We start from the raw sequence: 15,591 nt of genomic DNA on the forward strand, positions 1-15,591 counted from the left end.
GACATATTATTTGCTTTTTTGGATTGAAGTGTAACAAAATGTAAAGAAAATTAACAAGGAGAGGAATTTGTAGCTTTAATAGTAAGAATATGTAAACAAATTAGATAATTCATTCATAAGCAATTGCAACCAGTTGCTTGCCAACATTTTGACCTGTAAGGTGCCTAACAAGAGAAGAAGCATGCTTAAGGCCTTTGGCAATGTCTTCTGCATATACAATCTTCCTTTCTTTGGTAAGAGGAATAATCGTTTCAAGAAACTCTAAGCAGAGGTGGTAGTAATCAACTAGGAACCCTTTTATACGTATACTTTGCAAAACATATATCAATGCCTTCAGGAAAGTACCTGTTGAATAGTGCAGAGCAATTGGTACCAGATTATAACATGATGAAAATTCACTAAGCTTATGATTTACATGTTCCCCAGTTCCTAAAACAGGACAAAGGGCATTTTTGGTGATGGAAAGACAATCAAGTGCAATTAAGGTGATGTTTTCTCTAGAACACCATAAACAAAAACCAAAATTTTGTTAATGGCTTGCAAGGACAACATATCAATATTCAACCCTTAAAGCTGCTTCTATAGAAGAATCCAATCAACTATTCTACCTTCAACATATTGATTCAACAAGTAGTGCTTCTACTGACCTTTTCAGAGCTGCATCTAGATTAGGTTCGTTTTTATAGTCGAAGGCCTCATCAAACCCAAATTTATTCTTCAGTAGATCAAACTTATTATTTATTGTTTAAGAAATAAGTTGTGAGCTGAGATTTACAGTGATAATATAACACCACTGAGATTTATATCTTGTCTTTGGTCCTAGTGATCCAACAACATATCAACCAAGCAACTTTGCAAACCACTCAACTAGCTAACCAATAGCATTAGAAGCTGCAGAAATGAATACATACTCTACTTTCTTCAGAGAGAAGATATAGTAAAATCCAGCATAGGCAGTCATACTAGGCATACAATGAATTGACAAAAAATCAGATAAACTTATGCCATCTATAAAAATGAAGAAAAAGCAAGATATGTGCTGACAAACTCTCTCAAAACACAAAAAACCAAAAATTCCATCATTAAACTACAATACCCTTCAAAACCCTATGTGAACAATGAATTACAGGAGACTGACAACTTTTACTCCATTTCATTTTCGAACAATTCTCGACAGTACTAGGACTTTTCATACCGTATCACCATAAGAAAGTAAGCATCTGGTGCTTTTCTCATATCACAAAGAAAACTTATCAAATTGGTTACTTTGTAACAATGGCCCTATGGAAATTGGATCCACAAATTTTGTTAAAATTATATTTCAAGGCACAGAAGAAGTGTTGCTTGATTGCAAAGTTCTAACAAAAGCCTTGACAAATATTGCTGTCAGGGAAGTTGCTAGGATTCATGCCTATCTTTCCCATAAGAAGGCAAAACAAAGACAAGACAAATAATTGGAGAAGGAGAGGCTTATGATAGGTTCCTGGGAAGGCCACTCCAGACCTTTGTGATTGCTCTCTGGTTTCCCCTCCAGGATTAATGCTCAAGCCAACTCAATCATCACAGATGGTGTCGTAGAATAATATAAATGCAACATTATGAAATGAATCCAACAGTGATGTAAATATTGCAATATTTGTATTAATAATATTTGAGAGAGTTTTACAAAATAATGAGTCAATTTCTATTTCTGTGTTTACATGCTTGATACCTACATCAACAACAAAATAAACAAAATTTACAGAATATAGTTGCTACCTAGATTAAACCCTTCCTCTCCGATAATTGTGGAGGCTGACACTCTCTCTTCTACCCATTTTCCTCCATTCCTTCCTCTCTCATCCTTTTGGCTCATATATCCACTTCTTTCACATTGTACTTTTTCCCACTCCTGTTGCCACATCATCTTTCTTTTTTTCTATGGTCTCGTGTTAGTTGAATACCTGTTGCCTACACTGTTGGAAAGTGGTTACAGTTACTTGCTCTTTTTCTTGAGGCTTTATGGTTGTCACTCTCAGATCCTTGCCCTCTATAACATCTGCTCTAATTGCTTTCCCATAGTTAGCTGCTCTTGCTTTGTTTCTCTTTCTTACATATACTCTAACTCTAACATTACCCCTCCCATCGAGAGGCACTTTGTCCCCAAGGTGCAATCGGGGAAAGAGTGAGCTGATTTTAGTGTACATTTCCCATGTATTCTCACATTTAGACAGACCAATCCATTTGATAAGTAGCTCCAATTCACTTGTAATAGAATACCTGCTAGCCAACACCCTTTCTAGAATAAGTTACAACTCTACTTCTTCACTTAAATAGTCTGGAAAAGGTTGGGTTGTTACAGTCTATCCAAGATGCCTTTTTAGTTGTGAAACATGAAAAATGGGGTGTATCTTGGCTGTCTTTGGAAGCTTGAGCCTATAAGCAACTTGTCCTACTTTTTCTAATATTTCATAGGGCCCATAGAAACGAGGACTTAATTTCTCATTCGGGCATGACATGAGGGAACGAAAATGATAAGGTTGTAATTTGAGAAAAACATACTCTCCAATGCCGAACTCTACCTCTTTTCTCTTCTTATCTGCCTGCCTTTTCATGCAATTTTGGGCTTTGCACAAATTGCTTTTCAGCTCTTCCAGGATCGCAGTTCTCTCTTTGATCATGGCATTGACCTCTTCCACCTTTGATTCTTCTTTAGTCCACCTTAAGAGGGGTGGTGGATCCCTCCCGTAGATAACCTTGAATGGTGACATTCCCGTGGAGTCGTGGAAAGAGGTGTTGTACCAGTATTTAGCCCAGCTTAACCATTTTGGCCAATTTTTCAGTCGATCAAAGCAAAAATAGTAAAGATAGGTTTCCAAGCTTCAATTCACAACTTCAGTCTGTCCATCAATTTGCGAGTGGTATGCCAAGCTATATTTTAATGATGTCCCCATTGCTTTAAATAGATCTCTCCAAAACTTACTCATAAAAACACGATCTTGATCCACCCATGGAGTCTAACTATCTCTTTAATAAACACAACAACGATGTCTTTGGCCGTAAAAGGCCGCTGTACTATTATAAAATGTACATACTTGGATAATCGATCTACTATGACTAAAATGGTATCCATATTTCTCACCTTCGGCAAGCCCGCAATAAAGTCTATGGACAAGTCTTCCCAAATGTTCGCCAGTATTGGAAATGGTTGTAGCAACCCTCCTGGAAACGTGGCTTCATATTTCATCCTTTGGCATATATCACACTCTGTAACGAATCTCTTCACGTCACTCTTCATACCTTCCCAAAATACCACCGAAGCCAACCTTTTATAGGTTCTAAAAAATCCAAAATGCCCTCCATAAATTTTGAGTCACTAGGCAAAACCATCCTCCCTTTGTAGAATAAGCTACTGTCGTGGAGTGTATAATTTTTGTGGGAATTAGGGTCAGCTTGTAACTCTTTAATCAACCTTTGTAACTTGTTGCTTCTCTGGACTTCTTGTTGAATTTCTTCTGCTTCAACCAATGCTAAAATAGCCAGCAGCTCCTGCTCACAAAACTTGGGATTCTTGGATAACGCATCTGCCACTTTATTTTCATATCCAGGTCTGTAAATAATTTTGAAGTCGTAGCCAAGCATCTTTACAATCCACTTCTGTTGGTCTTGACTTATCACACACTAGTCCATTAAATATTTTAAGCTCTTCTGATCGGTTCGAATCTTAAAATGCCTTCTAAGAAGGTAATGCCTCAATTTCTGAATTGCCATGACAATCGCCATCAGTTCTCTCTTGTAGACAGATTTCCCTTGGTTTCTTGGTGACAAAGCTTTACTCAAAAAGGCAATAAGTCTCCCATCTTGCATGAGAATCGCTCCCAATCCGAATCCTAAAGCGTCTGTTTCTACTATGAACTCTTTGGAGAAGTCAGGTATGGCTAGTACGGGGATAGTCACCATGGCAGCCTTAAGCATCTTAAAAGCTTAAGTCTTCTCCTTATCCCCCTCCTTTATTTGGATCTGATGATATCTTGATTTTAAGTCTAGTTTACTGAAACTCTCTACCTTTACCAGTTTATCGAGGAGCTCGTCAATGGTTGGAATAGGAAATTTGTTAGGGATTGTCATCTGATTCAAAGTTTGATAATCCACAGAAAATCTCCATCCATCGTCATGTTTCCTAACCAGTATAATTGGATTGGAAAATGTACTTACACTCAGACGAATAATCTTAACCTCTAACATTTCCTTTACAATATTCTCTATCTTAGTTTTTTGGTAATACAGATATCGGTATGGTCATAGGTTTGGTGGCAATCCATGTGGTTCATGATACATATGCTTAAATTCCTCCAACAGCTCTCTTACACCCTGGTGAACTTGCTATTTCTACTAAGTCAACCCTTCTTTTCTCGGCACCATTTCTATTCAGAACCCTTCAGTCTTATCATTTGCAATTTTAATTAAACTTTTATAGGAGGTCTCTAGCCTTGCCAATGATCCTTTCCCAGTGAATTCAACTCTCTTCCTTTCCCACCAAAATTTCATCGTCTGAATTTTTCAATTGGTTTTAACCTCCCCTGAAGTGCTCAACCACTCAATTCCCAGGATCAGATCAACTCCCCCAAATTTAAAAGGGAGAAAATCTTGTTTAAAAGTAATCTTCTGAAGAGTAAGCTTAACTCCTCTACATTTTCCTAATCTTGTAACCCTCCGATTGTCTCCCAAAATGACAATGCTAACTAGAATTTTTAGCTCTTCAACTAACCCTTTGGAAATGAAATTATGGGTGACTCCACTGTCCACTAAGACCACCACATTTTTGCCCTTCATTTGACCAATTAGTTTAATTGTTTTAGGAGAGTCAGATCCCACCACGGTGTTGGAATTCAAGATAGCTTCCATCACTCTTTCCTTGGCTCCAACTTCCTATTCTTCTTTGGTTTTGTCACCTCCTTCGGCTCCTTCCTCACTCGAAATCATCACCCTAAGTTGTCTGAACCGACACCAATGTCCTGAAGAATACCTTTCATCACATCGAAAACACAATCCTCTCTCCATCTTCATTGTTGATGCGTTAGTGATAGGAGAACTTTTGGATGGTGTGGTTGTCGGCAAATGTGAAGGCTGGGAGTGCAAATCACACAAATGAGTTTGGTTGTGGTTCATGGCTGTGTTATTTTCGAGTGAAGTGTTTGGGCCATTACGAGTCAGGTTGGCATGGGGCTGGTTGATGGTTTGGGAGCTGGGTGTGTGGCTGGGTCAGTGATTAATGTTATAAGCTTTTGGGTTGGAATTTACAAGTGCAGGGCTAGAGAATAAGGTGAATGAAAACCTAGTTGAGCTGCTAAAAGTCTTTGGGTTGGGCCTTGCGGGTCGGATCCCCCATTTGTCGTCAATAGCCTTATTTTTCTTCTCCACTTGCCACACTCTCACCATGGTTTCTTCCAGTGTACATGGGTGGAACATCTCCACCTCCACTCTAATTTCCTCTAACAATCCATTCATAAAAACAACCCTTGAGTTTTCATTAGTCAATCCTTCCATTGTCGTCGAAAGCAACTCAACGCGACTGCAAAACTCATTAACGGAGCCTTGTTGACAGATCAACATCAACTCCTCGTGCAGTGTTCGTTCGTCTGGTGGAGGAAATCGACATTGTATCTCTGACTTAAACTTATCCCATCTAACAAATGGTTGTCTTTTCTCTTGCCACTATAACCAATGTAAAACGTCGCCCTCTATATATACCCCTACTGCTATCAGCTGTTCCTTCTCTGTCAAGCCATTCACATGAAAGTATCGTTCAACCCTGGATACCTAGTCGAGTGCCTCTTCTAAGTTGAATAATGGTAGTTCAAGCCGACGGTATTGAAAATCTCTCATATTTATACTTCCAATTCCTTTATCCCCTAGCTCTCCTCTCCCTACTTCGTTCGTTCTAGTCAGAAGAGGTTCTGTCGATGCTCTCGTAGGTGGGGAAAAAGAAGGCGACGGTTTGTTCAACATAGGAGTTGGTTTTTACGTCACTAGAGCTTTCCCTTTATCAACTCTCTCTTTCTTCAATGTTGATTCTCTCAAGTCTCTAAAGAACTGTTTAATGGTCTTCATACCTGACTCCATATTTTCCAATCGGTTCTTCAGCTCTCTCATGCCCTGTTTCATTTCCTCAATCCCTTCTTTCATTTATGATACATCCCTCTCCAGCCTTTCCACACGGGTCTCCATTCTCGTCATGCTCTGATACCACATTGATAGGTTCTTAGGAAGGCCACTCCAGACCTCTGTGACTGCTCTCTGGTTTCCCCTCCAAGATCAATGCTCAAGCCAACTCAATCATCACAGATGATGCAGTAGAATAATATAAATGCAACATTATGAAATGAATCCAACAATGATGTAAATATTGCAATATTTGTATTAATAATATTTGAGAGAGTTTTACAAAATAATAAGCCAATTTCTATTTTTGTCTTTACATGCTTGATACTTGCATCAATTTACCGAATATAGTTGCTGTCCAAATTAAGCCTTTCCTCTCCAACAATTGTAGAGGTTGACACTCTCCTTTCTACCCACTTTTCTTCACTCCTTTCTCTCTCATCCTTTTGGCTCATATATCCACTCCTTTCACATTGTACTTTTTCCTACTCATGTTGCCACATCATCTTCCTTTTTTTCTATGGTCTCTTGTGTTAGTTGAATACCTGTTGTTTGCACTGTTGGAAAGTGGTTCACAGTTACTTGCTCCTTTTTTTGAGGCTTTGTGGTTGTCACTCTCAGATACTTGCCCTCTATAATATCTGCTCTAGTTGCTTTCCCATAGTTGGTTGCCCTTGCTCTGTTTCGTTTTTTTACATATACTCTAACTCTAACAGCTTACAAAGCAGAAAATTGAAGATCACAAATGGCAACAAAAGGGAAGACAAAAGTGGTAGTCACTCAAGAGGTAGGGCAGGACCACAGGATATTGAGGAGAGATGTGGCAAGCTATGAGAGGCCTGATTTGAGAAAAAAGAGATGATTGAAGGAGAGTACTGACCTCTCGAATGCCAAGCATTTGATAGATATGTATTCACTTTTCTGTTGTAGTTAAGACCGGATTGATATATATATATATATATATATATATTACAGTATTTTATCATTCTTCTAACTTGTTATCTGTGGTAGTGTTTTTGGTTGAGAAAAAAACCAGATCAATAGAATTTTCTTCTTCCCAATCAACTCAATATGTTCTTTAATTGTCACAGTACGAGGCCTAAATGTGTGAAATTAGCTGACACATTCAATCATAATGAAGAAATTAAAGAGAAAAAAAAATAGTTAACATGAAGATTACCAAGAATTCCAGTGTAATAGGGAAGAAGAACACCTGTGTGTTGGATTTTGAACAAAGTTGGAGTTGTAATAAGACTGTATCATTCCCAACTTGTCATTCCCCAAACCAAATCTCCTTTCTTGAAGTTTAGATGCTTAGAATCCAAAACCTCAGCCACTCCATATCCACCCAAAGGTTGTATTCATATTCAATATTATCATTTATTAGAGTCATATAAACATTTTAAAAAAGTTTCAAATATGTATGAATCACTTAATTACCATTCCAATCTTGAAGGGCTCAACATAATGCCTTTCAATTTTCTTCATTCTTGCTCTCATGTAAGGATCACAAGACAAGTAGAGGTTCTTTAAAAGAACCCCACCTCTAACACAATGTGCTACTACTGTTGATGACATGTATGGCTTTCCTAAACTTGAAATAAAGATTTACAGGAAAAACAATATACTACAAATATGGAATCTTTATCAAATTGACAATAATACATGATGAAATATGAGAAGAATTATGTAGAAAATTAATATAATTAATGAGACACCCATGCAAATAATAATATATATATCCCATCAGTTAATTGAGCTACTTGAATTTTTTTTTTTTCACTTGTCATCCACAAACTTTGTTTTCTCGTCCAATACATTGTTTCAAAACTTGGATTAAACCGATTGGTCACACTGGTTAGATTGAGATCTGATGGTTAGTCCAATATGAGTTGATTTTTAAATGTACTTCAACCATCTGATTGGATTCAACCAAGGTTGAATCGGACGAAAAGATAGTCGAATCACACTTTAACTATTGGGTCAATCCTATCAAACCATCGTATTGATGTTGGATGTCATGCTGATGTCAACATTTTGTTTTATAAAATTTTGCATTGCAAGGGCTCGCAGCCTAACACCATACCATCAAGCCACAATTTTGTTAGGTTATTTGGACTGGCCTTTTGCCCAGGTAAAAACTTGATCTGAGTGTGAAAACATTAGTCCCTGGTCTAACACAGAATAATTCAAGCATGTGAACTTGATTGCTAGCATTGTAGTTTTCTCCTTGCCTTCTTGTGAAATTCATTGCCTTGATGTGTAAATCTATATAATTAATTCTTAAAAGTGTTGGAGGTTAAACTCTTTTTTGTGTAATAAATTAATAAAAGTTTGATCATTTCAATACTTAATCGAAAAGTTCAGTAATTTTAATAGAAAAATATGATAGTTTAATATATACAAATATTGTTGTTTCTCTCTATTAAGGATAACTACAATATTTTAGTTTACTAGTTATAAGTATTTAGAAGAATAAAAATTTACTTGTCTCAATGAAAATTTTGCACATTACATACAAGCATAACACAATCCACACATCTATCCAAAAAAAATCTTTGTCTCAACATAAAATGCACACATTATCTACATTTTGGGTTAGATTCCAATTAAATCAAATTCAAGCTTGAGCCAACTCAAATTTGACTTAGTCTGAAATAGTCAAGCTCTCCACAAATTGACTTTGACTTGAAGAGAGTTAAGTTCGAGCTTGACTTGATTTAATATTTTAAATGACTAAAATTATATCATTTTGATGTGTATTGGTCAAAATGATTTCGTTTTGACTATTTTGAATCCAGTTTTCCAGACTTGCAGGTTTTTTTATTTTATTTATAATTCAAAATTATTAAATTACATGATAACACATGAGTTTATTTATACTTATTAATATTCAATTATTTATACATGAAGTATTATCTTCTTATGAATAGGTTGAACTATTGAAGAATAGGTTTGGGTTGGACGATGCTTTCAATTACAAAGAGGAGCCTGACTTGTAGACAACCTTGAAGGTACCAAACTTTTTTTTTTTTTTTCAAATTGAAGAGATTGAGCTCTTATATTTTCCTACTGAATTCTCATATTTTTCTATTAAAGGAACTAAACTTTACAATTTTCTTATAAAAGAAATTAAAAATTCAATATGTTTTATTAAAGGTATTGGATATACACAATTAGCTTTGTTTGTTTTATTTTGGAAGCAATACAATTAGTTTGGTATATTCAATAACGAATAGTTAAAGTCTAGTTTCTTCAATAGGAAAATTAGAAAGTACAATTATTTCAATTAAAATTTTAAAAGTTTAAACAAAATCCATTCTCATTAATAGAAAAAAATGTGATAATTCGATAGGATTAAAAAGATAATAAGGTTTATAAAGAGAGGACAAAGTGGTGAAATTGGGTTAATTCTTACGTTTTCCCTGGTTCCACAGCTTCCAACAACGTAACAACCCATAAATTTGGCGAATTGCCCAGCAAGCTGCCCAGCTGCCGCTGAAATGAAGATAAATTCTCCAGATTTCGGAGAACAAATTTCGAACAAACCAACATAGGCAGTCAAACCGGGCATACCTACAAAACAATCATCAATGCCACTATTTGATTAACACGAGGTGACCAGCTTCAGCTTGACGTAAAATTGTTAAGGATTAGACAAATAGAACTTTCCTAGAACCCCAGTATAGTAAGAAAGTGGCACATCTGTGTACTGGATTTTGAAGAGTCTTTCTGGTGTTGTTATGATGCTGTACTCTTCCCCACACCAAGTCACCTTCCCTGAAGCCAAGATGCGCTGAATCGAACACTCTTGCCACTCCAAACCCATTTATTGGCTTCATTTTTCACCCATAAAAACAAGGCAAAAACAGTTGAATATATTAAATTTAGGAATGAATAAGAAATTAAGGTGTGCTTACAGTGCCAGGAGTACAGGAAGCAAACTCAGCGTCTTGGAAATTGCTCATTCGGAGACGCATATAAGGATCGCAAGACAAGTAAAGAATCTTCACAAGAACAATCCCTTTACGATTTTCTGGTAACTTCAATCTCATTGGGCTGAAATTAAAGCACAAAGCAGATTCATCAGGGAAACCTGAGACATAGTCTCGCAAAATCACCTGCCTGTTTCGAACCACAACATCATTACTCGGCATGTCTCTTCATTTCAAACTCAATCCTTTCCTCTCTCTTCAATTAATGCTCTTTGACTGGAAGTTAAAGTATGTATGTATGTATGAGTCATCCTTGATTGATTTGCCTGAGAAGCTGGTGTCTCTCTGTGGCTGAGTCTAAGTGTATGTGGCATTCTGATGCAGAAATGTAGTTGTCTACACGCAATGCTGGTTTTACATGAATATAAAATGTTGGCGGTTGAAGGTGGACCATCTGTGAGGTATATGTATACACTGCCTCACTAGAAGTTAAAAACATTTTGTCTTCAGAACATGTCAAGTTTGTTTTAGGGGAAAGGTCCCACTCAAAAGTATGCTGCTTACCGAATTCTCGTCCTTTTAACTTTGAAAAATCCATTTACCTCCTCCTTATGAATGGTTAAAGTTAACAAACTCCTAACTTCTTCAAATTTTATTTTATTTTATTTTTCTCTCAGAGTTAGTTTTTAATTTTCGACAACATCTTCGACACCATCACTGGTAGTCTCTCCCTCTTGACGCTTCAATGGTATTTCTCTTGGTATCTCTCTCTTCTTCAACTAGTTATTCAAGCCAAAAAGACGAAGAATTTCGTCAGAAAAATAAAGCTCTTCGTCTTCTTAGAAGAAGACGATTGTCTTTTCAGACAAAGATAAGATCCCTTGTCTTCATCTTTCCAGCTTGACTAGTTAGTCAAAGGAGAGAGAGATGTCGAGAGAGACATCATTGGAGGAAAAGGAAGGGTTGGGAGAGAGAGGTTGCTGGTGACGTTATTGAGAATTGAAAACTAAACCCTTGGGGGGACATGTTATTTTTTAAAATTTGGTATGAGAGAAATTGTTAGGTTTTAGAGTTTAGATGAGAAAAATAGATAAAATTTTAATTTATTTTTAATATTATAAATGAAATGACGATTTTACCCTTAAAACTAATATACTTAACTGTCTATGAATAGGTAAATGAGTTTTTCAAAATTAATGGATGGGCATTTGGGATAACAACATACTTTAGGTGGGAATAAGTCCTTTGGCCTTTGTTTTATCCTAAAATTATATTACACCCAAATATATTTTATTGGCTTTAACCCTAGACCAGAGATTTCATGCTAAAAAGGTTGATGTATTTGTCAAACTTAAAATATGGGGGTTGAATTGATAGGTATAAAAGCTAGAGAGTTTAGTTAATTTTCTTTATAGCATTAGTAAGCTTAATATGGGGTTTCTGTGAAAATTTTATAAGTTAAGAGTCAAAATTTAGGACCATCTAGAAAAATTATAATAAAACCCCATAACTTAATGTATATCAAATGTACTCTATATTCAAACTAGACCTATTAGTTGGGTTATGCATGCTTAAGGATCAATTGTTTGACTCAAAATTTTGTTTCGGATAAAACAAAATTTAGGTTTTGGGTAAGCCTGGACAAAAAAAATTGTTTATTAAATTATTGGGCTTGAGTTTAAATAGAAGTTGTTCAATCCCAAGGCCTATTAGGGTCCAAAAATTCATTGTGAGTGGAGGTGTATTTATAAGGTTTTTAAACTTGTAGGGGATTGTAGGGTGTTTTTATAGGATTTTAAAGTTATATAACAAGGCCAAAAATAGGCCCAAAACAGTTTAATTAATAAGCTTAAACAAAAAAAATTGAGGCTCGAATGGGTAGGCCCGAAGCCTAGGCCGAAACGTTTTTTACAAGCCTTGGTTTGAATAAGCTAGACCCAATTTAATAGGTTTGATTGACAACTCTAACAAAACTTTGGCATAGGGTGTATTTACAATTTACAATTAAAAGATAGGGGCTACAAATTATTTGAAGTATAGTTAAGGTCCACAATGACAGGAAGAGGATATTAAATAATCGTCAGTGATGACTCATAACATTCAATTCCATTTTTTATAGGCGAATCATTCACTTGATCATAATATTTTAAACACAATACGAAGCAAAAACAAATACGATAAAAAAAAAAAAAAGAAAAAGCAGCTATCAAGTAACTATATATAACATAAACCCAACTCATCCAGCAAAAGAAATTGTACTCTAAGAAAGCATAAAGGCAGCCAACAATGGCAAGTGGTGGTGAAGTTATAAGCAACAAGCAAGTCCTATTCAAGAACTTCGTTGAAGGGTTTCCAAAAGAATCAGACATGGTGGTGAAAACAAGTTCCATATCATTGAAAGTGGAAGGTTCAAATGCAGTTGTTGTCAAGAATCTTTACTTATCTTGTGACCCTCGCATGAGGCACCACATGATGAAGGGTAAAGATCCTGGCTTCGTGTCTTTCAAGCCCGGTTCTGTGAGTATCATATCAAAACATATACTTGATACATATTCAGTTTTAATATTGAACTTGTTGTGTAAAAGTGACTTGAATCCTGTGAGGGGTTATCCGAAGTCAAGAAATACGAATTCGAAAGTTCAAGGAGATTTGTGGCTCTAGTTGTCTAGTAGAGGGATTAGTCCAATCTCATAGATCTCCATGAAAATTCATCTTTCGAAATCCGCACTTCTTGGATTTGAGTAACTTCTTACAAAATTCGAAGCACCACTTTCGAACAGTTTGCAACCTTTCTGATACATTTAAGTTAATGCATGAAGCCACTGGAAGGGTTTGGAGTAGCCAAAGTTGTGGATTCAGGGCATCCAGAATTTAAGAAAGGGGACTTGGTTTGGGGAACTGTTGGATGGGAAGAATACAGTGTGATTAAGAATCCTGCAGAAAGCCTCTTCAAAATCCATCACACTGATGTTCCCTTGTCCTACTATACTGGAATTCTCGGTGAGTTCTTATGTTTATGTTTACTGTAATGTGTTGAATATACACTTTAATTCCTGTTTAAAGATGAGAATTCCCAAATTCTCGGTTATAGGTATGCCTGGCCTTACCGCTTGGGCAGGCCTCTATGAAGTTTGTGCTCCTAAGAAAGGAGAATGTGTCTACATATCAGCGGCATCAGGTGCAGTTGGCCAGCTTGTTGGGCAATTTGCAAAATTAATTGGTTGCTATGTTGTTGGAAGTGCTGGAAGTAAAGAAAAGGTGAGCCAAATTGTCACAAACACAATACTTCATTCTCTTTATGATTGTTTACTTGAAGAGTAAACTGGTAATTCAGTTTATTGATTTGAATTTAAGCTCGCAATTCTAATTTACAGTGGAATTTGTCAAAGATTATGTATGTTAATTTGATCCCTGGATGGTAATTTTGCTAATTTGACAAGTCAATCGTATAACCTGAAGTTTCTGGTCATGCTTGTCTTTCTCATCGAAGACTCTTCAAGGTTTTCAAAGTGCTCATGTTTTGTTGAAAATGAGGTCCATTTCATCCAGAAGGCACTACATTGATGCATACGAGATCCTGTTGTCCGACCAGTGGACGGCAGTCTCACTCTCCGGTGAGTGGGTTGGGGTGCAAGGGTAGCTTCCCTGAGCCTATGAATGGGTTGAGCCACTTTATGGTTTTTCTTAGGAAGAGTTTGTTATAAGGATAATAATCCTATTATATAAAAACATTATTCTTTTGTACGAGGATATACTAATTCATTAGCAAATATATTTATTGTAATATGAGATGTAAAAAGATATTGAAATAATATTGAATGATCCAATCTTTTGAGTGAACCAAGACAAATCGCATATGTTCTTTGTCTTTGCTATTGAATCTGATTGTTTGTTTATTGAATTTACATACACCCTCTAGTTTGTTCATATTTTAGGTAGGATCGAGCTGGTAAGTTATTCTCAATTTTTTCTCCTGCAACACGTCATCAGGTTGAAATTTTGAAGAACAAGTTGGGATTTGATGATGCATTCAACTATAAGGAGGAGCATGACTTGGATGCAGCTTTGAAAAGGTAACATTCATTGCACACATATGAAGTTAATTTGAAGATCAGAGGAAATGGTCCATAGAGACTTACATAATTTATTTTCTCTTCTAGGCACTTTCCTGAGGGGATTGACATTTACTTCGAAAACGTTGGGGGAAAAATGTTGGATGCAGTGCTTCTGAACATGAGACTTCATGGTCGAATTGTAGTTTGCGGAATGATCTCACAATACAATCTGAATCAACCTGAAGGTGTTCATAATTTGATGAACATTGCTTATAAGAGGGTTCATATGATGGGACTCATAGTCTTTGATTACTTTCCTCAGTATTCCGAGTTTCTGGAGGCTGTGCTGCCTTTGATCCGAGAAGGGAAGATTGTTTATCTTGAAGACATTGCAGAAGGTCTTGAAAATGCTCCTGCTGCTCTTGTAGGCCTATTCAGTGGACGCAATGTTGGAAAACAAGTAGTAGTAGTTGCTCGGGAATGATCCTGCAGTTTCTTTATCTTGTGTGAATTGCCACTTTTGTACTGAATTATGTTTCAAATAATGAAATAATAGGGATAAAGTATCAACTATTTCTTTTTCTTTTTTATTTTTAAGGGATTGAATTTTGTTTTTTCCATAGATCAAACAAAATCCTTAAATTATATTCCTTCTCTAAATTTATTTACACAAAAACTACAAAACACACTTGGAATAAACAAATCTCAATCATAATTAATTTGTTGCTTTGTTTTTTATAATAGCGATTAATTAAGTTTGAAGTTTGAAATTACTTTATAGGCAAAAGACTAATTCTCACCTCAGGTTTAGTCTATTATCGAATTTTCACTTGTTAAATTTAAAAAGTCTAAATACTGTTAAAGTTAAAAAAATTCATTAGTTTTAAAGATATAATTATCATTTAACTAATAATATTAAAAAAAAAAATATTTTGTTTCTCTTCTTAGTTTTAAAAATTAATAATTTTTCCTACCCAAAATTTTGAAAACTTATCTTTTCCCTTATAAGGTTTTATTTTTTATTCTTCTAACTTTGTTAGTGTTTCTGTTGCTCATTTTCTTTAGCACTCTCTCTTTAAATCGGTATTTCTTTTGAAGTTATTGTTGGCAGAAAAGAAGGAGATGATGATCTAGAGGAAGAGAGAGTGTTGAAAGAGAGATTCAGATCTGCACACTATCAAGATACCCTAATCGAAGCCATTCCCCACTCTAAGGCACCTTCCTTTAAGCCAAGATGCGCTGAATCCAAAACACTTGCCACTCCAAACCCATTTATTGGCTTCATTTTCACCCATGAAAACAAGGCAAAAACAGTTGAATAACACTAAAATTAGGAATTAAGACGTAAGAAAGGAGTACTTACAGTGCCAAGAGTGTAGGAAGCAAATTTAGCATCTTGGAAATCGCTCATTCGAAGAAGCATATACGGATCACAGGACAAGTAAAGAATCTTCATAAGA

General features: G+C 35.8%; 1 protein-coding gene and 1 pseudogene across 1 annotated transcript; one reads left to right on the top strand and one right to left on the bottom strand.

The window, feature by feature from the left end:
* Positions 1-109: 109 nt before the first annotated feature.
* Positions 110-10,442, bottom strand: LOC123195690 (annotated as a pseudogene).
* A 1,852-nt stretch (positions 10,443-12,294) lies between these two features.
* Positions 12,295-14,721, top strand: LOC123195993 (2-alkenal reductase (NADP(+)-dependent)-like). Its single transcript, XM_044609872.1, has 5 exons — positions 12,295-12,593; positions 12,896-13,076; positions 13,168-13,334; positions 14,067-14,149; positions 14,237-14,721. Exons 1-5 carry the CDS (start codon positions 12,363-12,365, stop codon positions 14,613-14,615), a joined length of 1,041 nt encoding a protein of 346 aa, XP_044465807.1. The 5' UTR covers positions 12,295-12,362; the 3' UTR covers positions 14,616-14,721.
* The last annotated feature ends 870 nt before the right edge of the window (positions 14,722-15,591 follow it).

Source organism: Mangifera indica, chromosome 14 (genome assembly GCF_011075055.1).
Source record: "Mangifera indica cultivar Alphonso chromosome 14, CATAS_Mindica_2.1, whole genome shotgun sequence".
Taxonomy (NCBI): Eukaryota; Viridiplantae; Streptophyta; class Magnoliopsida; order Sapindales; family Anacardiaceae; genus Mangifera; species Mangifera indica.